This window comes from Larus michahellis, chromosome 9 (genome assembly GCF_964199755.1).
Source record: "Larus michahellis chromosome 9, bLarMic1.1, whole genome shotgun sequence".
Classification (NCBI taxonomy): Eukaryota; Metazoa; Chordata; class Aves; order Charadriiformes; family Laridae; genus Larus; species Larus michahellis.
In genome coordinates this window covers 31,626,662-31,654,110 of record NC_133904.1, presented here as the reverse complement: position 1 = coordinate 31,654,110, position 27,449 = coordinate 31,626,662, and the positions used below count along the sequence as shown (strand labels likewise).

The 27,449-nt window shown below is 35.4% G+C and overlaps 1 protein-coding gene across 5 annotated transcripts in view; it reads right to left on the bottom strand.

The window, feature by feature from the left end:
- DIAPH2 (diaphanous related formin 2) overlaps nt 1-27,449 on the bottom strand; it is a 225,110-nt gene that overhangs the window by 42,904 nt on the left and 154,757 nt on the right. For 4 of the 5 annotated variants that reach the window (XM_074601955.1, XM_074601956.1, XM_074601951.1 and 1 more), the window contains 2 exons: nt 17,171-17,266; nt 8,502-8,603 (listed from right to left, as the gene is read on the bottom strand). In XM_074601955.1, the coding sequence (XP_074458056.1) occupies nt 8,530-8,603; nt 17,171-17,266 (170 nt within the window). In that variant the 3' untranslated portion in view covers nt 8,502-8,529. The remainder of the gene's footprint in view (nt 1-8,501; nt 8,604-17,170; nt 17,267-27,449) is intronic. The other variant, XM_074601953.1, reaches the window with a different exon arrangement.

Below are 27,449 nucleotides of genomic sequence, written 5' to 3'. Positions count from 1 at the left end.
AGTATACAAAGCCCTAAGAGATCGTTTACATTAACTGAAACATCACATTTGTTTGTGTGTGTTGTGCCATGGAAACAAAATTCCCCAAACACTGAACTGTGAGTTGCAGCCACATCTACAAACCATTTCATACTGCATGAAAGGAGGAAAGGAAGGTTTGGAACACTTCCTCTAGTCCTCCCCACTTTCCATATGCCAGTTGTGAATTATGCTTCATAAGATAAATAACTAGTCAAGAGTGAAGAGATGAGGTGCTTCGGAGCGCATCCTCAGGCCTGATGGGCTGACTACCTGTCAGATAATGTTGAAAGTAGGATTATGTCTGAAAAGGTTGACAGACCACCGATTTATCTAAATCAAACACTGTATGTTTAGCTAAACTCAATGAACTTTAACTAATTAGCCCATCATTACAGTAAGTTCGTATTGAATAATTTTCAAAAGGCTAAATCCAGAGACTATACTACATATACTTAACTTGAAATACTGATAGTAAAAGTGAAGCCTCTTCTAAAAAAGACAACATTAAAAAACTCCCTATATATATAGACACACAATATTGTGTGTCTATATATATACATGCATACAGAAAAGCTTATTCCACTAGAGTTGAAGGAGAAAATCAAGAGGTTACAGACCCATACACATCTTATTCTCCAGTACTTTTTATATCTTATATCAAGTTCTAAGTTCTAAGAAAAAAAAAAACAACCTACTGGCAAACAGGAATTTCACTTCAAGAAAAGTACATTATAAAGATATTCAAAACTATATGATAAATGTGGTGAAAGAAGTAATCTGAAAATCAGAATTGCAGAAATGCAAATGTTAAAGAAGAGAAATCTTCTGTGCTTGGTGACCGTAGGAGAGGTGTTGTTATACTTCTGCCTTGGACTTCTCTGAACATTCTCCTTTCTTTGTTACTGACTTGTGAAATAGGGACTCATAAAAGAACAGGAGATACAATACAGTAGGGGTGGAGCTGCTTTCTGGTTAAGTAGAGAAAGCTTCAAGATTGCACTTGGAAAAAAAAATGTGATGGGAGAATATTTGTCCAATTTAAGAGTTCTGTATCTGCTCTTTATAGATGAATATTTGTTTCTTTTGAAAGAGTACAGAAAGGACGAAGAATACGCAGCCTCCAGTTCTCCCTGCATTTCAGTGAAAAATATCTTTTCAAGCTAAGGAGGACCTTATTTCTGCTACTACCCACAACAATTCTAAAAGTAAATTGTAGGTAGGAGCATAAGGGTCACTCCCGTACGAAGTATCATAATTTGTATGCACATACTTATCTTCAACAGATAATGAAGCATTTGCTTGACAACACTTACGCGTCTTTCAAGTACCTAGTTCTACTGTTTCTTTTTACTATCACTAAAGATCACATCGTTTCACCACCTACATCAATACAACCACCAAATTTCTGAGCTCATTTTTAGCAAGATAAACCACAGCACTCTCTACTGCAATTTTCTACTGCAATTTCTGATACAAACTTTACAGAATAACAGCTGCTAATTTGATTTGTAGATAGAAGACTAGATTGCCTTTTTTTTTTTTTTGAAATAGAACTTCTGTTCTGATTCAGTCACTATTTGTCACTGTTCTTGTAATCAAATAATTGAGTTCAGGATTTCAACTACTTCTAATCATTCCTACAAACTTAAAACAATTACATATTTGATCTACAGTGTTACTTGTTTCTGTATTAAATGCAACTTGTTAATAGCTGGAGCTGCAACGTTTTCTTTTTTGTTTTCAGATTGCTTCTATTGAAATTAAAATATTTTTTCACTTACAAGCAAAAGTAATGTTTTAGGAAGGAATACATCTTCATATTTTATAAAGAGAATAATGGAACATAAAATGTGTCACTAAAGCGGAAGTAGCCCTTTTACCGATAAGCATCTGGATTCATGGCACCCCTTATAATACTATTTAAGAATATGCTAATGTATTATGGCCTAAATTTAAAAGATCTGTTTAAAAATGTTGTGTAGTTGTAGTCTTAGAAGCCTGAGCATTGTTTCTAATTCTGCTTTTTGTCATTTATTCTACTATACTCCTCTTTAATCCTTGGAAGAAAAAAAAAAACCACCACGTTTTAAGAAAGCTCCTACTTTCGGTTAAAATAAACTGCGTCATATTCAAATTCTGGGAGTCCAAAGATCAACAAAAGTATTCTTTGCTCAAAACCACAAACTCTTCCATCAATGTTTTCCAAGTGTACTCTTAACGCATCCATGTATAAGCAACTTTTTAAAAAAGTCCTTATCAGTCTAAAGTTACGGCAATCCTATTTAAAGATGACAATGTGCAATTAAAATCCACAGATACTTTCACAGGTTTTATACGCTTCTACATACGTAATTCTCAGAGTAACATTGCCTTATTATCAATATTTTGCAAAAATGTCTTAGATTGATGTTTTAGTGATACTTTAAGAATCCTCGTGCACCATTTCCAAAATGTTTTGAACTTTTGGCAGCATTAGGATAATTTCTCCAGTATACATCACTAAAAGAAGACACAACTGAAAGACAGCTAGTGGGTAAAGTATTTGGAGTAAACCTTTGCATTTTATTCTCAGATATTTCAAATTCTTTCCACACTACATGAGCACTTTTGAAACAAGAGACACGAATATCCAAGCTTACATTGATCTTTCTGTTCTTCAATACAAATGAACTGTGAAGAAACTGCAGGGTGTGGGAGACATGTTTTGGGCACATAGAAAATTCCAAGACACATCAAAAATTGAACAGACTCTAGACTATTTTTGTCATGTTGCAACTATCATCTTGGGCTTGCTGACGACTATATTGATGACTACATGGGCTAGATGACACCTCCAGCAGATGAAGTCACTAAACGAAGATTTTGGGGGTTCCTGTTGGGTTTGGTTGTTGGTTTTTTTTTTTTTAATAAAAATTATGCAATTTTCTCTCCAGTTATGGAGACTCTTGACAGTTTAAAGCTTTGCTTTCCTGAAAATATCAACAGATTTTTCCAACTCAGGGATGCTAGACATGTAAGAGAATTGAAAATTGTATTGAAGATATTACTTCTGACATCTGGAGGGCAGAATGCACTCCAAAATCAGGCACCGGACTACAAGCAAGAGAAGAACTGCCTGTAAGTCAGCATAATAAATGTGGTGCTCTAAGAGGTTTCAAACAGAACATGAGCAATTGCTTAGTAACAAGCACACGGTGCTTTCTGTTTTGTCAGTCATCTCCCCTGCCCTATAATAATTTGTTTAATGTTGAGTTTTACTTTTATTTATAAGAACTTATTGTATTCATCCTGAAAGAAAATAATACTGCAGCTATGTAGACAAAGCAAGTATGAAACAATCACAGGAAATTACAGAGCACTATTTGCCAAAATTCTGCAGAACAAAACCTACAAAGGATGAAATCTAATGACCTGTATCTAAAAACTATCAGTGACAATTCAAAAACAATCTTGATATTATGTGAAGCTCCAGTGCAAAAGAATCATACAGATGATTTCAGAAAGCATTAAATGTTCCTATGATATGCCAGCAAAGCAAAAACCCACATCATTTATGCTATTCTGGAAGACAAACAAAAACCCAACAGACTACAGTGTACTGCAGCTGTTCAGGATAGCGTTACCAGCAAGTCTGTACATACGTGCATGTGCACTCCCTCTCACACACACCAACTTACCCCCATATGGCAAGAGATGGATGTTTCAGTAGATATTTAAATACAGGTGCCGTTTGCAAATGTGTGGCCTTAATATCAAATGACAAGGTCAGCTATGCATTCACGTCAGTCCCTATCTACAGGCTCACCCATACATGAACCTGTGTGGTGCATCATGTTTTCAATACCTGACAACTGATACTCAATTGAGAATAAAATGTTTTTATGTTTTTCTCTCTCATGATATAATTTTATCCTCCATTATACTTTGCGGCCATAATTACAGCAATTTTTGCAGACCTTGGACTGTATCTCTATACAATGAAGAACCATTTCTCTACGGGTTTTACGTTCCATTGGATTGCTTTGTCTTTGAATGTTTGATCCTTTCAACTACTTTTCTAACAATAAGAACTCTAACAGCAATGCAATTCCAGCAAACTGCTAAAATAGTTTTTAAAAAGCTTATCCATACCCTTACATTCTCTCCTCTCACTGCTACACAAATAGACTAGACTATTTCAGTTGGAATAGACTATTTGAGTTTCAGGGACCTACAAGGATCATCTAGTCCAACCACCCGACCAAGTTAAAGCACATTATTAATAGCCAGGGGCATCAACCACTTCTCCAGGAAGCCTGTTCCAGTGCTTGACCACCCTCTCGGTAAAGAAATGCTTCCTAATGTCCAATCTAAACCTCCCTGGCACAACTTTGAACCACTCCCAGGTGTCCTGTCACTGGATCCCAGGGAGAAGAGCTCAGCACCTCCCTCTCCACTTCCCCTCCTCAGGAAGCTGCAGAGCCACCAGGTCGCCCCTCAGGCTCCTTCTCTCCAAACTAGACAAGCCCAGAGTCCTCAGCCGCTCCCCCAGGACATTCCTCCTAGCCCTGTCACCAGCTGTGTTGCCCTCTGGACACCTTCAAGGACCTTCACATCCTTCCTAAACTGTGGGGCCCAGAAGAAACTTCCCCATTCTTTAGGAATACATTTTAGAAGTGTTTTTTGTTGTTGTTTAAGAAGTTTAAGCACAACACAGAAATAAACTGAAACTCTGTTCGCTTAGATATGTTGCTACTGCTTTAAATGAAAATCATGGTTGCCTTCAGTGAAGAGATATCATCTTTTTCTGAAATGTACATTCCTTAGTAATAGACTATATTATTTCATCAGAAAACAGATATTCAAAAGACACAATAAACGTAATTCTAGCTTCCTTCAGAGTGGTAGTCCATTAGGAGAAGAAATCAAAGTTTTAGTAAGTTTCCCTTTAAGGTTTTCACTCTAGTAAAGAAGATTTTAAAATAAAATATGCTTTTGTCAAGGTCATCTTGTAACGAGCAGTGCTTACACATGAAGAAATTATGAGGCATCTTTGGAATGTCTGACAAAAGTGGTATTTTTTCAGGAGTAAATAATCAGATATAGTGGGGTTTTTTGGTAAGGAAATCATTAATTGATTTCCAAATAGTTGATTCAACACCTTGCTAGATTTTAACCTGCCTACAGTAACAGTGAAATTTAGTTTTGTTCTTAAATCAACCTAATTCAAACTTAAATTACGCATAAGGACCTTTCGTGTTCTCCATCCAGGTCTATTTTATCCATAACTTTTGCAGAGTTTCAAGCTACATAATTTGGCAATGTAACGATGACAGAAAGAAAATGCTGTACCCCCTTAAAGTTGAATTATTTCTCCCTCCCTCTTTTACGAGGAAAAACCCAAATACATTCTCTTTTCTGCTTAGGCTGACTGACAGCTTCTACAGAGTGACCTAAGGAACCTTTCGGCCCAAGAGCCTTCACACATCCCCTGATAAGTGGTGAACTGAAGTTTTACGTTGGGCTTTGTCTCATAAGCCATCAGTGATATCACTGTAGTTCCAAGGTCTCCAAAAACCCTCACTGTAAACACTTGAGGAAGATAAAGCTCCTGCAGGAATGCTGTCAATAAGATTGCTTTTTCCCCTATTATGTTTAGAAATCTTTTCTGTTTAAAATGAAAATAATCCTGACAATAACTGAACATTTTCCCTATTTCAGTGTGATATGTCTATTTTTCTTTGTAACTTAAATTTGTAGGAAAAAATGCAGAAAGTCTGACAGTAATAAGAAAGAGACTCCAGTAATGAAAAAGAAAGACTCCAGTAATATATTTATGGAGTTACAGGCACATAGACACTGTTGTACAATTTTATATACCTGACTTATAATTATTTAAATAGAATCCTCTTCAACAACAGAAGGAATACCTAATGCATTAACAGAAAATAGAAGAAAAAAAAATACAGAAATCACTGAGAAAATGAGAAGAAACATAATATAGATCTAACTTGAAGAACTCCAGTATCTTATTTATTTTTAGACATCCATCTGGAAGAGACTGTACAGTATGTATGTGGGTTTTTAAATAACAATATTATGAGTTTATATACTTCCATGAGAGGGTGAAAGAGGATGAGCTAAGGCACACACTGATAGATATACTAGTTACAATATTTTCAACAAATCTTAGCCTCAATCACTTTTTCCTCCAAAAAAGAAATCAGGAGTGGAATATGCAGAGATCTTCTACTGAGACAAACACAACAAAATCACATCAGAGGTTATCTTCTGCAGTATGTTTTGAAAAGGACTAAACAAAAATAACTCTCTCAAGGTTGCTGTTTTATTTTTACAGAATACAAATAATTCTAGGATTTTGAATTAGAGTTACTCAAAATATGTCACTATTAGAATTATTGTTAACCTACATTGTCAATATCTCACATCTGTTTCTATTTGTCATTAAAAGTAACTTCACCCTAATTGCAGAACCCTATAAAATGTAAGAGTATTCAAACTCAAACAATCTAGCAATACAAATGTATTACAATTAACTAGCATCGCTACTTTTTAGAATGTGAGAGCAATTTTGCAATTACATATATTACAAAGGTAACAGCTCAGCTACATTATGTTGAGCAATAATGCTCAATAATTAGAGGAACCACCAGTGCTACAGTGGTACCGTGCTACATTTCTGAAGAAATGTAACGGAGATACTGACATGAAGTTGTGTTAAAAATGTTGACCGACCAGGTCTCAATATGCTCCCTGAAATTTAAACTTGCCTGCAGCACAGCAGTAGGAAATGTAATCTGCCAGAGTGCATTTGCCATGCAAAGTCAGACGCGTAGTCTTTTAAGCCCAATGCATTATGAATGGCCAAAGATGCTCTGGAGACAGATGCAAAAAATCGTTGTATAAAACTAGTCAACACTTGCCAATACACAAAATACATTCCTAAAATTATATTCTCCAAAATTCCTAGAAGCATAAAAGTAATCAAATTCAGGCCGAGCTGACATTACAAAATCTATACCACAAAACTGGTAAAATTTTACAGTTAAAATAAGCTATAAAGATCAAAGTATGTTTATTGGTAGCATGCCTCTAATTAACATCATAATAGCAAAAGTTTAAGCATAGGTTAAAAAAAACACCCCACAGATCATATAAAGTCTCGTCTATGAATCTAATTAAGACTAGTTTGCTTCCTCAGCTAAACTATTCTACTTTTTCACAGGCAAAATCTTCTGTTTCATGATATTTTCTGTTGTCTATCATTGACATCCATTCTTTGATCTTGTATTTGCAATAGTACTTTCCAGTTCAATAGCTTATTCATTCATTACAGTATGCTAAAAATACATTTAAAATTGCCCTTTTGCATGAAAATCTTAATAGGAACATTGAAACTTGACCAGTACCATATAACTTAGAGCATATTTGCATCAGAAAATATTTATATTTGTCTAGAAACAGTCTTCTGTAAAAATTAAGCTAAATGAGAACTACACAAGTCACAGAATAAAATATTGACAGACAAGTGTTTATATGGGATTAATACACCTAAACTGCTTAGCTCTCCCCAAAACTAACCTACTGAATGCTGTGTAGAACAAAAACCTAAAATTAAAAACAAAAAGTTTCTTCCCTGTTGGTGAAACTTTTAAGAAAAATAGTAATACCTTCAAATTAGTCTCAGTTGACTTATCTGAAAAAGGCATTCAACCAACTGCTGAAGGTGTCCATTGTAAAGACATCACCAAACCCACCATGCAATAAATCTCAACACAGTATGCAAGGAACAAGCTGAACATAAATAAAACAAGATGTCTCTTTCTCTGGAAGAAATAAGCAAGATACTTAGAAAGATGGTCTAGAGGGGAAAAGAATGCAACATGCAGCAATTGCCCAGGGTGTGTAACAAGCACAGTATCCAGCAAGTCTGGTAATTGCTGCAGTTACACACAACAGTGCCTATTCAAGGTATTTCTGTCACTCGCCCTGACATTTGCCCCTCTGTAAGGACTTTTGCTCCATTTAGATTAAGCAAACTCATTATCTAGAATGAGTCCATCAACTGAACAATAAGTAACTCCACCTGATTTTATAAATACACAGAGTAAATTCTAGATTTCTTATAAGCTTCTTTAAACTGTGCTGACAGAATGTGATGCCACGCTTCAGAATCTTACACACTGCATGTGACCCTTTCCTAAATTGAAAGTGGTGCTGTATTCTCCCCCAACACATGCCAGTAGTCTGAATGTTTCCCTAGATAGCAGAGAACTACACAGCTCTATCTGGTTTGAATATTTCAACTTTTTTCTTTCTAGGTATTTCTGTATACAAAAATGCATTAAGTTGGAATACTACAGAGACACTTTCCTAGTTCCACTGTAATTATAAAGCATCATTTCATACTAGGCCCCAAGAAAACTTACACGCAAATATAATTTCAGGATTCCTAAAAGGCCAATAAAAAAGGACAATACCTTTGGACTAGAGGATATAAAAGGTCCATTACAACCTAGGCGATTGTAATGCTTTTAAACTTGTTTTCTTGATGCACGTACAGGATTTTTTTACTCCTTCAACTAGTATAAAGAAAATGAAAGAAACGCCTATTAGGTCTTTTTCAGACAGATGAACTTGCCCTTCTTACGTCACAGGTCACTCAGAAGCCACCACAGTTGCATTAGTGCAGCGTTTCAGACCCCCCAAACACCTTCACTAAGGCAAGCGCTGCCTTAGCCAAATCTAACGAGAATTTCGAAAACTGGCTGGTAGTTGGCTTCAAATTGGCTTCAGCCTGGCTGGCTGTTCAGCCTGCAATATACTCTTGGCTCATGTACAGCCTGTTGCATGAAGACCCTCTAGAAAGTCAAATAAAGATTTGGGCTAGCCACAAAGTTAAACTCGATCATTGAATTTATTACAAGCTTTAATTAAAAAAAAAAAAAAAAAAAAAAAGGCAGCTGCTGGAGCAAGACTGCTCTTTCAGCATACCCTAGCACCCAGTGCTAGCTTTGAAAGAGGGCAGAACTATGGCATGTGTTTACTCCTCTGTTAAATGATGGAATGGGGAGTAGTGCCCACTTATCTAAAGAGCTTTCAGATTTTCAGATAAAGACAACACAATGAATACAGAGTAATACCACCAATACCCTTTTTAAAACCCATCATTGTTTGACTTCAGAATAAAACACGGGTTGGGGCAGGAATCCATTAAACTGCCATTAACAAGCCTTCCCCCAGATAAGTTTAAAACATTGAGAACCTACTGTAATTGAAAAATAGACGACTATGGTTTCAAGGCAAAAGTACTTCAAATAAAGTACTGCAAAAGCATTTAACAAGTCGCTGGAGAAAATGGTTACAGCACATTCAAGTCACCTTGAGGGTTTTTCTTTTTTTTTTTTTTTTTTTTTTTGGGATTCTGGGACTTAAAATGGAAAAGAGTGTTAAAAAAAAAAGTGAAGTTGGTGGGTTAATTGTCAAGTCCATATGTAATGTCCTCCTACCCCTTTCTTTTGACACAGCTTTTCTATCATTTTTAGAAATCTTTTTAACCTCTTTTTCCAACAGGGATCGCTGGCCTCTCCCGTCCCTCTGTTGTTGGACATCCTGGTTTAGATCCTTAATTTAAGCTGTCACAGATTATTAAACTAAAAAGATCAGTAAAGTGTAAAGAGTTATGGAAAATATACAGCAACTGAGATTCTGGCTTCTTACGCAGTCACATACCTGCTTAACTGCTAATATATGTCTACTGCTAAAATGCTATCAGTACTTTGTAACTCAGCACTATTATTTTGGGTATGCTGAGCAGAGAATCTCATTTTCTCCTGATCATGCAACAAGAAAATTAGAATTTCCATGATTTGTTTTGTTACGTCATAACCTGTAGCATTATTGTCTTGTCTTTGCAGAAAGTAAACTAGTTAGATTGTCACAGTCAAGATGACAACCACTAGTAAAAAACCTCGGACAGTGTCTCCGTGCTGAGGTTAGAAGACTGTCTATTCTACACTGTCTGCCTAGGACAGGTTGGAACAGAAAACATCCCTACCCGCAAAATAACCATTTTGACCTAATGCCAGTTAAATTAATGTGTTACCAAGTCATAACTGCAACAGTGATTTTCACCTCTTTTCTTTCCTTTACATTCATCATGTATACTTATTAAAATATTAAAGCCAACGTGCATTACCGCAGTAAACAGTACTGCGGTAGAAAATTTTTCCAATAGAAGTGTTTCACAATAATTGCATTATAACAATGTCAGCACTGACAAAGAAAATTCAACTGTCCAAATGCAAATTATGTTAGCCTTGCATATCATTCATTACTACGCATGTAGCTGGTAAACGAATGCACCAATATCCTTTCTCTGAGTTTAAAAGGAGTTTCTCTAACTTCAGCAACTGGACACAGATCTAGCCAAAACTCAGCTATCCATCTCTAGCAACATAGGCCTTAACATCTAGCAAGACATACCTCATTAAAATAGAATCGTTTTCAGATTCAGTGTGAATTAAAAAAGTAAATAAATTCAGAACTGTGGGTAACTTTCAACTCATACAAAATTCTACCACATGAACTTTGCAGCCTCCTTCTGGATGACACTTTTAGAGAGGCTGGTTACTATGACCAATTTTCTGGTTCTCAAAATAGCTTTGTTTTAATTCTAAAAATCTATTTCACAACGTAGGACATTCAAAAAAGGCTTCTGGCATTCTAAAGGCTTTTAAAAGCTTCAGAAGCAACTGTGCCAAGTCAACTCCCAGAAAAAGAAACTCCATAACGTAGACTCTGTATGAGCTCCATAGCTGTTCTGGGTACCTGCAGAGTCCTGTGATGAAACATACAGAAACAGCTTTAAAGAAAGCAATATAACAGCCTCAATGTCTGAACCAACTGGCACAGTCCTGCAACTGGCTGGCATAAAATCAGATGATGCAGCTTACAAATATAAGCTCATGAGGCTCTAGAATAATCCTCAGTACTTCCATTAATTCTCATCATCATTAATGGGCAATGTGTTTTTTAATTCAAAAGGAAATAGGCACTCTGCTATGTCTTAAGTCACAAAAAACTAGAACTTCATTTTTGGATCTTAAGAGAATTTGATGAGTAAAGTAACACTACTGTTAAAACTTTTAAAAATGCTTAAGCTTGAAAAATGTTCTGATACTTTTCATTCAAAATTTTATGTAATACTTTTCCAGAAGAACTTACAGAGAATACTTATCATACTACTGAAATGCATTTTGAAGCACTTACACTAATAAAAGGGACGCATAACTCTCCTTAGCCTTGTATAAGTTATTAAATGACAAACTCAGATGTAATTAGTAACAATTATATAGCGCTATCTTTTTAAAGGACATTTTTAAGAACATGTGTATGCCATTGCCATTCCATATTTATTCACACAAAATTATTGTCTCGGGAAAAAAAAGGAAGTAAAATGGCAAGTAACAACTTTGAATCAGACAAAGCAGCAGCAATATATGCAAAGTCCAGAGTTCACAATACCACTTCTCTATGTCTGTCTAGTTCACCAAACATTCGTAAGTACTTACACGCTCTATGTATACATGTGAACAACCTCGTGCATACCAAGATCAGAGAATCAGCTTGAAAGACAACTAATCAACCTTCAATACTTGCTCTAGAAAACAATTATTCAAATGTATACTGTACTTGAATTTTTGTCTTTACATCCATACACTTATTAGTTACGAGGTGTTTTCAGAGCCTTTTCATTCCCTTCATGCTGATGGGTGTTGTCCATCTAAAAACCTGTAGAATCCAGTCTAAGCAGCCTGGAGGTTAAAGGCTGCTTTAATTCCATTTCCCCATCCCTTTTTCACCACTTCTCCTTCACCCTGCTTGGAAGTAGAATTTCTCTGAAATGACAAGTAAAACCTCCGCATACTACAGCTGTTGCTTTCATGCTAAGCCACCAGAATAATATATTATCTAATATTACTCCTTTAATTACAAAAATCATAAGCCAAAATGCATACACAGTAAAAACCGATTACACCACAAATACCTATTTTTAAATAGCCTTGGGACTGTTTATGGAGCTCTCTGGACTAAAGTAATTTGCTAAGACTCGATTTGAATCGTACTATAAATAGATTTTCCTTATACAACCCATATTTATATTTAGCAATAAAAGCAAACTTAAATCGCACACTAATGCCCTGATGGCAAAACCAGTAAATTTATTATGGGGATCCTTGTTTAGCTCTTGCTGTTATAGTTGCGATAATCTCAAAGCACTTAGATCATACATGTGAGTCTCATTAGTCCACAATTCCTGACTGTAAGCAAAACCCCTCCATACTTAATGATAAAGACAATGACGCGCTGTTCAACAGAAAGACAGCAAACAAGGCTACTCAAACACCATTTTTGTTGAGTACAAATCATGATCTATTAGAAATGCACCTACCACATTTTTGGATTTTAACACTGATAAATCCCATCAATTCACAGACAGATGTAAGCAAGCCAAAAATCAGTTTATTTACAAAACTGCCACAGACAAAACGATTCACAACATTTTCAGTAAGGCAGATATGCTTTGACTTAAGAATTTTATTTGAATGTGTTTTAGGTAAGTAAGGATTGTGCACGCAGAAACCTAACTAACTCTCAAGAATTTATTTAATAACATCAATGAAAAGGTAAACATAGAAGTCAGCCTTTTAATTTTAAGCTATGTCTTCAAGCAGAAGACACACAATTCCTAAAGCTATAACATTTCTATCAGAATTCTAATGAACTTTTGATATAAAATATGCACCTACTACTTCTTTTATTCAAAAAGTATATTTTAAATTAAAGGAAGTGCCTGAACGTCATCTGAAAATTATCAAAGTCATTAAAAAGCAGTAATATTCCATTGCCTCAACTCCTTTTTAACTTACAGAAGTTAAACAAATGGTGGCAGCACTTGAGATGGCTTGCATAAAAGGTTCACATTAGATGCTGAAACTGAACAAGGGAGGTTCATTCTTTCTCTTTGTCTCTCAAGGTGTACTGCTAATATGGAGATAGTAATGACAGTGTAGAAACTCTCAATAAAATCAAATTCAGAAGTTCCTAAATTGTCCCTATTATCCATCTCACTGTACTGACTTGATATTGATGGGCAGATTAAAAAATAGCCCAAAACATGTGTACTAATAGACCATATTAAGTATTTGATAAATATACTTTACACTGAAATCTAAAGCAGAAAGAACCTGTGTGCATGTTCCTTATAGTAATGTTTTCCCAGTAGTGAAAGACTACAGAAATAATAGCACGTATTATCACTGCAGTTGCAATAGTTTGGATATATAGGAGAGGGCACTAGTTAAGATTTCTGAAAAAATTAAACTTAAATTAAATTTAGCAGTGTAACAGAAACCACCATAACAGAGCAGTTAGCTCTGTGCAGAAATTTGCTTAAACTAATATTAGAGAGAAAATGTTCCTGAATCAGTCTTCTTTAATAAATATCATACCCCAAGGTCAGAAAAAAGGTCAGGGATAATTGGTACAACAGCAGTGCCGGACACACATTTTGAACTGGTACCCTGTGATGAATGCCACCTAATGCCATTCTTCATTATACTTTCATTCCAATATTAGCAAACTTGCAAAAGGCAAGTTTATTTTTGGAAGGAGAGGCAACATTTCTAGAAACTGATTTCTAATTATTATTTCATAGCCTCTATAAGCACAGTAAGAACAAACTCTATACTTAAAACCCAGTAGCTAGAAACTAAAGATACAGTAATAAGCTCAGGTAAGAGAAACCACACTGAAACTTTTTTCACATTGAAAAGTCCAGATAACAAAGAATACATAAGAGTACAATGAAAAGAAAAATGGGGGGAGGAGCACAGAAATTTTTTATTATTACTTCCAAGAGCTGATAACAAAAAGGTTTTTACTGCAAAAGTTTGTAGTTACAATGCAACCCATTCAAGTTTAGCTTTTCATTTACAAACAAGTATAAACAATGCAGTTAAACATATTTTAAGTGAGTTTTACTTTTCCAAACCTATTGGTACATTTCACCAAAATTTTTCTGCCCCGTAGGAAAACTGAGATATTAAGTCATTCCCCCCCCATAGGGCTGCCATTCTAGACAAGCAGAGTAAAGTTCCCTTCCTATCTTCATCTCTCATCTGGTCAGTCTGTCTCTTACTCTTTAAATATTTTAAAGACATGAGCACAAATATATGCTACAAGGTACATCAGCAACCTCTGTAAAAAAGGCTAACTGAACAGGTATCTTTCATACAATGACACTCCTCCAGGGTAATTGTAGGCCTACAATAATTGGAGGTCCATTATCCAAATGAAATGACCAATGCTAGGTCCAACCTACTCACCTAAAGCTAGCAGTGAACACATGCCATTGCAGAGGTTTTTCTTTTGGAAAGTTGCAAGTTGTTTTGTTTTTTCTTTTTTTTTTTTTTTCTTTTCAGCTAAACTGATCAAGAACACCACTAGTAATGATGCTACAGTTTGCTCCTCTGAGTTAAATTCACTCTGTGAAACTGCTGGAAGAAAATACAACAAAAGCCAAATTTTCATGGTCTACTGGTTGTAACCATTGAGAGGGTTGTAGCCTTCTATAGTTTTCATTTTCACGCTGCTGAGTAGGTGCAAACAGAATAAGCAAGTTTGCAACAAGACAGGTCTAGCACACACAGATGAAAATGTACACAAGTGAACTTACTGTATTGCTGAGCATTTTTAGGGGCATTTTCTTAGGAGTTTATAGTTTTTCTAGTTTGTTTTGGTTTTAGGCTTTCCGTAGGGGCTACCTGTTACTGAGTAACTAATAAAACTCCAAAAACTAAGCAAGCCAAAGTCATTTTTTCTCCTCACTACATCTAAACTACCAGCCACACAAAAATGAAATCTATGTCCAAACAGGCAGAAAACAACAATCTTTCTTCTCAGACCAGGACAGCTACCAAGACAAGAAGTTCAAGCTCAAAACTTTGCTATGCAAGTCTAACTTTCAAAGTAGCATCAGCTCTTTTTTTCTCGATGTGTTCAGAATACATGCTGATTACAGAGAGTGCACCAAGCTATCAACAATGCACAGAAGACTCCTACATTGTGCATCATGTATAGACAGTGCTATACGCTTGCCAATCACAACCAAAGGACCCAGCAAGCCCAGAAATCCTCCAACCTCCTCTTTCCATGCTTTTATTTACTTTTTCTTCCTTCTGCTGAACCATAGGTGGCATGGAGTTAACTGTTTACTAAAATCTCAGTGGATGAAACTCTCCAGAACACCCAGTCTATTGATGGTGTCATTGTCCCTTCCATTTTTTAAGGTAAGATTTGGAAGTTTGTAAACATGGTCCCTGGGTTTTTTTTAATGCTATAGTTCACTTATTTAGAGATGTCATAGCCACATTTTTGAGTGTCTTCTGTTTGTAGACAAGTTACTGACTAGATGTCACGTATGTTCCTAAATCACAGGAGAAAATTTACACAATAGTTTAAATCAGATATTTGACATTTATTGCCTCTTGTCTAAATTTTTCGCTACCCTCTGAAAACTTTACATAATGGTCTTATCCACTTATGAGACAACTAACAGTTGGCCAGGTCTTGGAAATGGATTACTTAGATCTTTTCTCACAGGAAGTTTTCCCAAAACAATCAATTCCTTCAATTTAAAAGCCAGACTTCAGTAGAATATGAAATTTCAAACACACAGAAGTCAAAGTGACTGTACGAAACAGAAAAGAAATAAAAGGGATTTTTAATTAGCTCTGCCCCCTGTTTTGTCTGAGGAGTCCCTGGTTTTGGACCTGGATTCAGTCATCTCCTTGGCTTTCTCAGCTGCAGCAGATTTTGTGCAATCTCCTCTGGTCTCTGGGAAGCTTTTCTTTGTCACCACTGGGTAACAAATCTCTCCTCAAGCCACAAAACAAAGAGACCATCTCTCACATTGATATTTCTCAAGATACATATAAAAATAGATTTTGATCGAGGAGTTCTTTCAGTTCTGATCTGAGAGCAGAAACAAGCTCTGAATTAAGAATGATACTGGAACTGTAGCAGAATTCATTTCCTACTATGAACACATTACGCAACTTATTTTTATTTTTGCAGACATATGGCAGATTAAAAATAATTATATACCATCTTTGCTAACTAGATGAAAGAAGGTAGTAGAATTTGCCTTTAATCATCTGTTTGTCTAAAAAAAAATAAAAATCAACCAACATGAACCTAACCCTAGCTCATTGAGGATGAGGCAGATATACATAGCTTATTTATAAAGTAAGATGACTCCATTTTGACCAACTTTTAGCAGCACATATCCAACATGAGCTTTTGATTTTACGCCAAATAACTATAATTTTTAATTATATAATTTTAATTTATAATTTTAAAACTGTATTTTTCACTGTAAGACGTGCTTTAACTGAAAAATTGCAAAACACAGTATACTACCGTGAGCTGTGATGAAAACTGAATGCAGTTCACAAACTGTACGCAACTGGCATATCATAAGCAGAGAAGTGAATAGAGAAAGCACTGCAGTTGCTTAGGCTTCTCTGAAATTTTCTCAAAACCAAATTTGCAGGAAGCAATGATTGTTCAGACTAAATCAGTGAACAAGACTAAATCCAGTGCAATACAATAATCTCTCTCAAGAAAGTAAAACTACTTTATTGTAATTTGACTTTTATGACTACATATACTATAGCTTCCAACCAAACCGGAACATATCTAACACCAGTGCTGGAAAAAGACTATTAGACTACGCCCAAACTCTTAGTGGGGTAAGAAGCTAATTTTTTTCACAGCGACACCTACAATAAATTAATTATACCTATGGTTTTAAAGATTAAGACAAACCTACTTTGTGCAGCAACGTTTTAAATGCCATTTCAAACACACTAGGAACACTTGCTGTATCTTAGAGCCCATAGTTACCTGAAGATGGGGCTATCAAGTTAAAAATCCATGACCACGAAGAGCATGCTGAGTTTTCACAGTAGCTCAATGACCAACAGTAGCTCAATGGTTTTCAGTGAAAACTGTTGGTAAATCTTTTACAAAACAACTTTTGCCCACTCAGTTCACAACTAGAAGTTTTTAGAAAGCATCTTACCTTGTCCTCGTGGTGTTCGTTTCCTGCGATCTCTGAATGCTGCTCCTGACTGCAAAGCCTCAAGCAGACTATCCATCACTCCTGTCTCATCACCCTCTGAGAATGGGAGAAAATAATATTAATCTCAGTGCAACTGAAATCAGACTTTAGGAAGAAAAAAGTAAAAGTGTTGTCAAGTTTACATAATGCTTCCAAATAAGAGTTGTATACATTTTAATGTAATGGATGCTGTCAGTGCTTCAGGTATCACTGTCTAGTTTGTGTATGATGCTCTATTAAGCAAAATTGATGCCAGTCCTACTGTTCTTTCAACGTAGAGATGTTATCTTGTGCATTATTGATGACATCTTCAGCATGCAGATAGATAGCTGCTGGTGAATGACTGCTGTTTCGCTGTTTAATTCCTGAAGTAGAAACAGGTCATCTCTTTTTTATTTAATCAACATACATGGAAAATCTGATGAAACTCAATGGCACAAAATTAAATTTTTGAGATACTGCAAGTATTTATATGTTGCCTCCCATTCTCATGATGCATTAAATCCTTGGGAAAAAAAATAATTTATCTATACGACATGCAAGGATACATACACCACAGCATGTAACAGTACACCATGGATTATCTTAAAGTAAGAAGAAAGATGAGAGAATCATGCAGTGAAAGTAGGTGGCATAACATTTCTTAAACGCTAAATTCTACTTCTGTTAAATCTTTCTCTTGCTTTTTTCATATCCAAGCTAACCTGTAGCCTTTAAATTGCTGGACTTTATGGTGCATTATGGAAATCTGGGTAGAAAGATTATTTCCTTTTTATGTATCTAAGTCTTTAACTTCTTTGCACTTCACTCTGTTAATAACAGTTGATAGCAGCATTCAACAGCAAAAGAAATAGAGGTCAAAGAACTGCAATGTTACAAAACTATTGACAAATGCCTCTTTTTCTGTTCACATGTCTGTGTTACAATCCAAAACTAAGATATAGACTAGACTCAGCAGGTAGGTGGACATTTTATTCACATCTCTCAGACTTCAAGTTAATATAAATTTCCCCATCAGAGTGGGAAGATAATTACTTTATGCAAAAGATTTACATTACAGTAAAACACTTTGACTCACACAAAGTGTAGGAGGTTAAATGTACATTCAAGCTCTCAAATGTTCAAGTTTAAAAGCAGCTTCTTAATGCAAAAGGTATTCTGCCCTGGTTCTCTATTACATTTAGATTTATTAGACTAAATCCAGACCTGATGTAAGACCACTCCTAAAACAGTACATGGTTCAAATTTCTATGTGATTATCAGTGTAAGTACTTGACACAGTTAAATTATACATCAATGCAATTTAAACCATTATGTATAATATACAACACACACAAAGTTTTCTCCAGTGTAAGATGAAAGGGAGCAGAGCAAGAATAGCAACCAGCAGAAGACTCTGAAATACCAGTTTTAATTACATTCCATCTAAAACCCTTAAAAAACTAAGCTCCTGCAAAATAAATAAGTAAATTAACTTCTTTTGATTCACACTCAAATACAGAAGGCCAGAATCTTGTCTAAAGCATACACCATAATTATTTTCCTTACCCTACACGTGCTTCTTTATTGTTGTCTCTGTATTGAATTTATATTCTAAATCAAAGGTCTGTGAATACACTTTGTCCAAACTAATACACACCAAGTTAGTCTGAAATGTTTAATGAATGCAACTGTAATACATAGAATTAGTTAATATGTTAGAATATTTTATGTGTAGGAAAAAAAATGCATTGAATCTTCATTAAAAAATAAGAGTTGGCAGAGTTTATTCAAAAAAGATAAAATTCCTTCAATACTTCATACATGTTTATGAAGCCTTCCACTTCTTTTTTGCTGAGTGTGCTATTCTACCTACTAATTAATGCAAGTGCTAAAAAACACTATTTTTGGAATATCAAAATATACAATATAAAGACACATAAATTAAGGAAGCTGTAGAACACAGTGATGAGATTTTTAACTCCTCAAAGTAAAATTTATGCTACGTCTGATCTCAGCTCTGCACCTTAATCAAAGTCGTCAGGTGATTAAGTGGGAACTGGACAGAGAACTGCATTTTCAGTTCGCCTTCATTAACATCCCTAAATAAAATTCAGCATAAATTTCAGACTTTCCCCATAGTTCTTGCTGAGTTACTTCACATACTACTAGCTCTCTCCTTGAGAGAGAGGATTTGCCCCCCCCCCTTTTTTTATGTACTACCTATAGCAACTTGTAGACATAAATCAGAAACAAAGACAAAAACTAACAGAAGTTTCTAAACTGATAAATTTATTTCCAACAGAAATTGTCAGTGGAAATGAAATACGTAATGCTTATTTCCCTTTTAAATATCTTCCATTGTACACAGGGGTAGAGTGAAGGGTGAAAGACAGTATTACAAACAGAACAGTGACTATTGCTAGAGATGTATAATAATCCCAGCCCAGTCAAACTGAGTCAACTTTTCAAAGTTAATGCACAAAAATAGTGCTACTCCTTGGAACAAAGACAAGATAGATAAATGACCATGGATGACTAATGCCAAATCAGCTAATATAACATTCTCTCCACTCATGTGGAAGGAAACTGCAAAACTCTGAAATTAACGTAACGTTTGAAATGGCCAAATACCTCCTATTATTATGATTATTGTTTGAGAATAGCAAAGGTAGCATTTGCTTACAAGAAAAAACAAAACATTAGTGGGGAAAAAGAAAAAAAGTATGGTAGTTTTCACCTGGCAGCATGAAAGACCTTTCAAACCAATTTTGAAGACAACAGAACACAAGACTATGAGATTAGGATTCTGCCAAAGATATTAGACTAAATCTATGGTTTATGGTTTCTGTTAATGCAATATACTGCACTTCATTTGGCTAGAAAAGTTCTCTCTCATTTATCCGGTCTTCAGCATTTAATATAATGTCTGCTTAATTAATCAGTGGAAGGTGCAAAAGATGGTCTTTACTAAAATATCTGGCTTAGTAATAACAAAAAGTTGTTTATAGATAGGAAACTTTAACATTTGAGAGCTTACTAGCTGAATTTTTCTGAAAACCTAATTAGTGGATTTGCCTTAACAACAGATCACATACAAATAAGAAATACTACCATTTTGGAAGATCAAAACAAGCCTAAGATTTGGAATAATAAAATAAATGAAAATAATAGAAACAGATGAGTGTGTATAACTTCAGGTGCAAGCTCCTCAGTAGGGAATGACCAAGAGCTCCAATATAAAGAAGTGACCAAAGAAACAACGATGAATTACCAATCTTGATCAGTGTGTTAAAAAGTCAGCATACTCCATTTCCAGTAGTAGTGGTATACAAGCTTGATTATGGCATCCATAGAAGACAAATCACAACTGGAAAAGCCTTTACACTAACTACTGGGGTGGATTCTAAGAAGAAATGCCTAAGGCAGCACAATTTCTATGACTATATAAAGCAGCCACTGAAAAGAGGTATGACAATCTCCTCCTGTGCTTAGAATCCGTGAAGTCCAAAGAGAGAAAACTTATCCCAACAGATAATTTCCCCAACAGCGGGCTGTTCTGGTACAGCAGCAAACAGGAAAACATTTAGGCAGAGTTAGTGGAAGTATCTTCGCAATCAAAAATTATGTTTTAGAATGTGTTCACAAACAAAACTGTGGGAATAAAGAACACTATTATTGATGGTGTATCTTTAAAAAGGGGACGTGACAAAATGGGGAATGACACTGCAAGAAACCAGTTATTGGCATTTAGGCTGCTGCTTAAGTTACAGTGTGAAGAACAACTCCTGTCTATCTCTAGTCATGAACAAAGCCTTTACTTTTGAGCAAGTGCCTTTATTTTCAAATGACTTCTAGTGCAGATATGGCTTCTATATTTATGAGGAAAACTGTCCTTCCAAATAATAACTGGTTGTTTAGAATATTTATCAAGACAAAAATACATCAGGAAAGCACGCGATCAGGTATGACTAGCCTGTCCTAATTTTTATTCATGTGAATTCAAAACTTTACAATCAATTAGCAGTTTAATACTAAAGTACTTCCCAAAGAAGTAAATATTGTACAGAAACAAAGCATATAATCTATTTCCAGAATATTATTTTTAAATTTCAGCTTTGCAAAGATAGATAACCTGTCCCAAACTCAAGCCATTCTCTATATTTTATCCATCAGTAAGTGGTACTTGAAGATGGAAAGACAATATTAACTTTAGAATTGTAAATATTTAGAAACAAGGCAGGAAAAAATATTTTCTAAAAAGATAAAAATCAATGTAAATGTGCCTTTGCATGTGCAATACTACTGTAGGAAAGACTGCAATAGTATTACACAATCCTTAAGCCTCCCTTTGTAAAACATAAAATCAAGATTTAAAAAAACAATAATCAATACATGCAGGACTAAAAGGATCAGGCGTGCTTTTAGACATCACTGACCGAGTCTACCTTCTGCTTTGTATCTACTTTTATGGTTTTTAAGTGTCACTCTCCTTACATGGAAATCTTTCTTTGACAAGTACTTAAGAAAGTAAATGTTTAAAAAAGAAAATAATCAAGATGCTTTGCTGGTCTGTATGCCTTATGTTGCTTTTATCTACTGTATGAGAATTTGCACAAAAACAGTTCAAGCAGTTAAAAGAGTCCAGAGAAAAAGCTCATCAAGCACATCAGGTCTTTTACCCAACACAAATAACTGTGCAGAGCTGACACTTAACCTACCCCTGGAAAACAGCAGAGGGATTAAAGTATCTTCCCTTTTAAAAACAATTATTTCAAACAGCTTGCTCTTATAGTGTATTATGCCTGTATCTGACAAAGACGTAGAACAAAGATTTCTCAGTATAGGTAGGTAATTTATTTTAGTATAATCTGTACATTGCTAAATTAACCACGAGGACTATTTTATAAAGGTAGAAAACAAACACTTGAGAATGATGAAGAATGTTTATCTTATTTTTCACAGAGCAAATGCAATTCTTCACTTGCTTCTGTAGCCATTTTCTCTTTTTCAACAGAGTTCCTCTGAAACAGAGGAACCATTTCAACACAGAGATGAAGATAAAATATTTCTTTGCTATCACTGCTAGCACCTTATGAAATACAACCCTTAAGTTAGATTTAGCATCCTCTGTCGATGCTACATTCCTTTATCACTTCCTGACAAATCTCATCTAAACATCAAAAAGAGACACCAACACCCATACCTCCTGATATTAAATGCAAAATAACGTTCTTTTCTATTTATAACTCATAACATTAAAATGAAAACTGAAATCGACAAAAGACACATAGGTAAAGTATCATTCTTTTGCTAGCCTGAGTAGCAATAAAAGCTACAGCTCAGCCAGGACAATAAGTCTTACTGTCTTTTGGTGGTGGTGTTTTTTTTTTTTTAAATAACTGCCGCTAATATTTCATATCGGAAACTGAAATGTGTTTAGTTTGTTGTAGCCTATGAGGCTTTTAAAGTCATTCTTGCAATCAAAAGAGGAACGCTGAAAGATCACACTAGAAAAATTGTGACAGTGCTCTGTTTAGTGCCTAACTTGAACCTTGAATGACAAATGTATGTAAAATCAGAGCTTTTTCATAGACTTTACATAAAGATGGGAATATTTAACTTCTTGGGTTGCCTCCGATTCGGCAGGCATTCTTGAACTTGCTTCTGTGGTAGTGACCGGCTCTGACATTTTCAACTTTATGAGAGTTTTTTGTTTCTCTCCTCTAAACAATCACACTGAATTGTTCTAAAAATAGGTCCTTACTTTCTTCAAGAAGACAAGTATCAACTTCCCTGAAGCCAAGCTCATTTCCTTTTCTCATCAATTTATTTTTTTTTTTGAGTAAAAGTATTTAAAGATTTTAACTTCAGTACCCCACCCCCATTACAGAACAAAAAGAAAGAATAGATTTAAGTGAGGTCTTAAAGTAAATCTGGAAGAGGTAAGAGGTTTTAGCTAAATATTGCCTCCTAGTGTCAGCTATATTTCCATGCACTAATTAAACAATCCTGTTTTTCCTGGCTCAAAATGTTTGTACATACTAGACAAGGGACTCAAACATAACTTTCTGATTTAGATTGGAAGAACTAGAAACTTGGTGAGGCCAATTTCAGTTTCTTTTTGTGGCCTCTACTACACAAAGTTTTACCTCTGCCTTCAGCATATTATCACCTAACAAAAGGCAGGAATCTTCCTTTTTGATAGATCATAATCTATCTTCTGGCAGATTTTTTCAGGACCTTCACGATGACTGTTTTTTCAGTTTGCACTAGAAAGGAGGCTATTTTGATTAGAACATAAAATCCCCCAATAACTACTACTATTCTTAAATGAAATCTAAGAACTAGTGTAGCACTACCGTTGGTAAAAATGAAGCAAAAAAATAGTTTAGGCTTTTTAAATTATTTGAATAACTTTGGAGAAGAGACTACAGAAACTGCACTTCGCTCGAAGCTACAACAGAGTTCAGCCATGCATCTAAAACACGATCCACCTCCTATCTCTTTGGTTTCTTCAGTTCAGATTCACACTAAGGCTCCGAGAGCCCCCGGGAACAGGCTCTTGTTTCTGAAGCATTTTGCTGCCTTCCCTTTTATTTGCCTGCACCAACTAGGTGAAGATTACTATAGGAATACCCAATACTGGTGCACTTTCATTTGCCAGTAAAGGCAATACTCTCGCGTACTTTGCAAAAAATCCTGTACTCCTATTATTACAAATATACCAACTGTAAACTAATTTAAGCTAATAAAAAGTTTATAGGAATTTTCCAGGAATTTTTTCCTAAATTTAGGCCCTTACTGAAAGAGTCCAGTCAAATGGCACATTAGGCAACACATGCAGTCTACCCACCTGCTTCTCCAAACGGTTTCGAAATTATACTTCTGTTCACATCTTGCACTACCCTGTTTTGCTTTGAACCTTTAAGTACTTTTCGTAAGTCTAATGTGTGTCCTGTATACACTTTTAAAGAAGACTTTTTATTCAAAATCAGTACCAGAATTTTTAATTGCAATATATTCACTTTTAAAAGTCAGTTTTCAGTGTCTTTTGGAAAGTGTGTTTTTGTGTTCTTCTCATATATTTGCATATTATTAATTTGCTAAATTTATTTTGCATGCATAATAAATATCTTCAGGAAGCAGTCTTCCTCGGCATTTTGCACTAGAATACAATCTCATGACTGTTATTTACTTTTTAATTAAAGGAGAACAAGTTAGGACAGTATGACTGATAAGTGAACCTATACCTCATGTCAGTTTATGAAACAAGGCAAATCCTTGCTTACATACCAATTAGGCTTATTGTTTATGATAACCCGATCTCAGGCTGACATAAAGTTAATAGAATGAGAAAAAAAACGTGCTTTGTTGTACTGGCAGGTTACTGACAACAATTTTTGAAATATGCACACTTTTTTTTTTTCAGAAAATGTCACCATGGGTAAGGTCTACTTCAGTAGGACTGTATTTAATTGAAATGTATCAGCATTCCCCTGGGGCCTCATTCTGAATGGACTTATGCCCCTTGCAAGGATGATTTTCACTAAACTTAAAAAAAAAAGGCTTTAATATGGATTACTTAGTAACAAATGGGAAGACATTGCCTCTATGTTGGAAGATTGTGTAGCTCAAAAAAATGAAAGAAAAACGACCATACAATAAACGATGTAATCCATCTGTAATCAAGTCCTACTACTGTTTGAAGGCTACATTTCAGTCACAGTGCTAAGCAAATTTTAATGTATATGATTAGCAGATAGATCAGACATCAAAGCTTTCAGCATTAGAAAATAATTTTCTTTTAAAAATGGCTCAAAGTTGCACAACTGCCAGAATATTTTAGGGAAGAAACCAGTCTTAGGAACTCATTTTGGGGAATGATAATTTCTTGTTCTTTCAGATTTATTTTGGGGTTTTACTATTATTCTTTAATCTTGTAGTGACCTCATTCTATTTGTATTTAAATTACTCCACGTCCTAAAACAAGTTTAGCCAGTTGTAACAAATGTGAGATTTCAGTGCCAAAACCAGAAATGACCAATGTTGGTCCTAAACTCATTTTGGGATGACAATTATGAAGTCAAATACGTAACAAAGAAACCTCTCTGTGACACATAATATTTATCAGACAGTAATTGGTTTCTATGAGCCTTTCTGCCTTTTAGAAGAAAACTTCTGTAGCTGAGCTGTTCTTATTACAGTTTGCAAGAAAGAAACCTTTTAAAAAATACATTTTATTTTAGAGCAAAACAAACCACATGTCCATATGATAGAGAATCAATTATCTTTCATCTAATACCTTACAGAATTCTTGGTCAGCTCCTGACAGCCCTATCAGTGTATGTTCACTTTTATCACAAAAATTAACTCAAAAAAAGGGAAGCTATTAGTTCAGACTAAACTGCCAAACTTCATTTCTTAGCCTGATACCTCCAAATATACCCAGTATGAGAAAAAAAAAAATCCTTCCTGCTAAGAATGTGTACACAGAAAAATGCCACGGCGAATGTCAAGGTCTAACTTATTCATGTTTTTGAATCCTTTCTACATAGATTTCGAAGCGGCTCTGAAACCTACGTTGTTTTCCATAATGATTAAGCAATTTCAGGTGGACTGGACAAATATGGAATCTGAATATAACACAGACATCAAAACTTAAGAGAATTTAGAATGTGTAGCCCAAGCTGTTTCCAGCAGGAAATGTACTGTTGACCCTGACATGTCACAGGATTTACCTGGAATCTACTAACTAGCCAAGTCCTACTGCAATCACAGAAAACTTCACTTAAAACAAGAAGTATTACAGAGTATATTGTCACAAAAATAGAGAAGATAGTAGAAAACACACACGGTTTCAGAACTCATTTATAGTATACAGCCCAACCTTGAATATAAATTTCCTCATTAATACAGTTACCTGTTTTGTTACACTGGTACAAACCAGCTATCAGTTCTTTGATTTTTCTGCAAAGTTTCTAGTTGATAGTTTCTCATTACTTCATTGTCTAAAGAGATATTTTGGTTTTAGCTTTTGATAGCTTTCTGAAAATCATCTTTTATGTGGTAAAGTTGAACGTTCTATAGTCTCAAGACAAATGTTAGTACATTACAGCTCTCACCTTACAGAATATGACACCAAATGATGTCCCTCTATGTTTAAAATCTAAATTTCCAGACCTGCAAAGTTGCACTTTTACAATTATTGCCCATCTGGCAAGCATAAAAAAAAACCAAGCGTATTTCTACTTTCTACTTTCATACAAATCCAGAAGCAGAGCCTTTGTTCCTGCTGGACGTGTAAAAGATGAAATGCAATATGTTTAGAATTTTTAAAATCTTCTACCAGTGGATTGCACAAGTCACCAATGCCAGCAATTTCAAGTTGAAAATCTGATTATACAACTAACAAAGAACCACTGAAATCGATGACAAAGTTCAAGTTAATTTAATTAGATCTCTACATTTGAGAAGAAATAGGCTTTTACCATTAAAATAGATGTTCTTTGGTGCCTTACAGAACTTTTCCTTTTAAGTATACATTGCCTTATCATCAGCCTTTTAAATTACCTTTAAGTACAATGATTGTACTGGAGTACAAAACTACGCTAACATTTGTGGAAGTGTTGTAACATTTCATTACTCAACACTTCAGATGGAAAATTATTAGTTAAGATCTATTATGATATATATTGGCAAACTATCATTATTTAATTCATGGTTTTAACTCAGAGCATCCAGCTCGGGGGCCCCCAACATAAAAAGGACATGAACAGAGGAGGCCGTGAAGACGCTACAAGGGCTGGAGCCTCTCAGAGGACAGGCTGAGAGAGTTGGGGGTGTTCAGCCTGGAGAAGAGAAGGCTCCAGGGTAGACCTTACAGCCTCTTCCAGTGCCTAAAGGGGGCCTACAGGAGAGATGGGGAGGGACTCTTTATCAGGCTGTGTCGTGATAGGACGAGGGGTAATGTCTTTAAACTGAAAGAGGGGAGATTTAGAGCAGATATGAGGAAGAAACTCTTTGCTCTGAGGGTGGTGAGACACTGGCACAGGCTGCCCAGAGACACTGTAGATGCTCCATCCATGGAGGTGTTCAAGGCCAGGCTGGACGGGGCTTGGAGCAACCTGGTCTGGTGGGAGGTGTCCCTGCCCAGGGCAGGGGATGGCACTGGATGGTCTTTAAGGTCCCTTCCAACCCAAACCATTCTATGATAAACCTTATGTAAACTAGCGTTAAACAATTGGGGCGCGGTATTGTG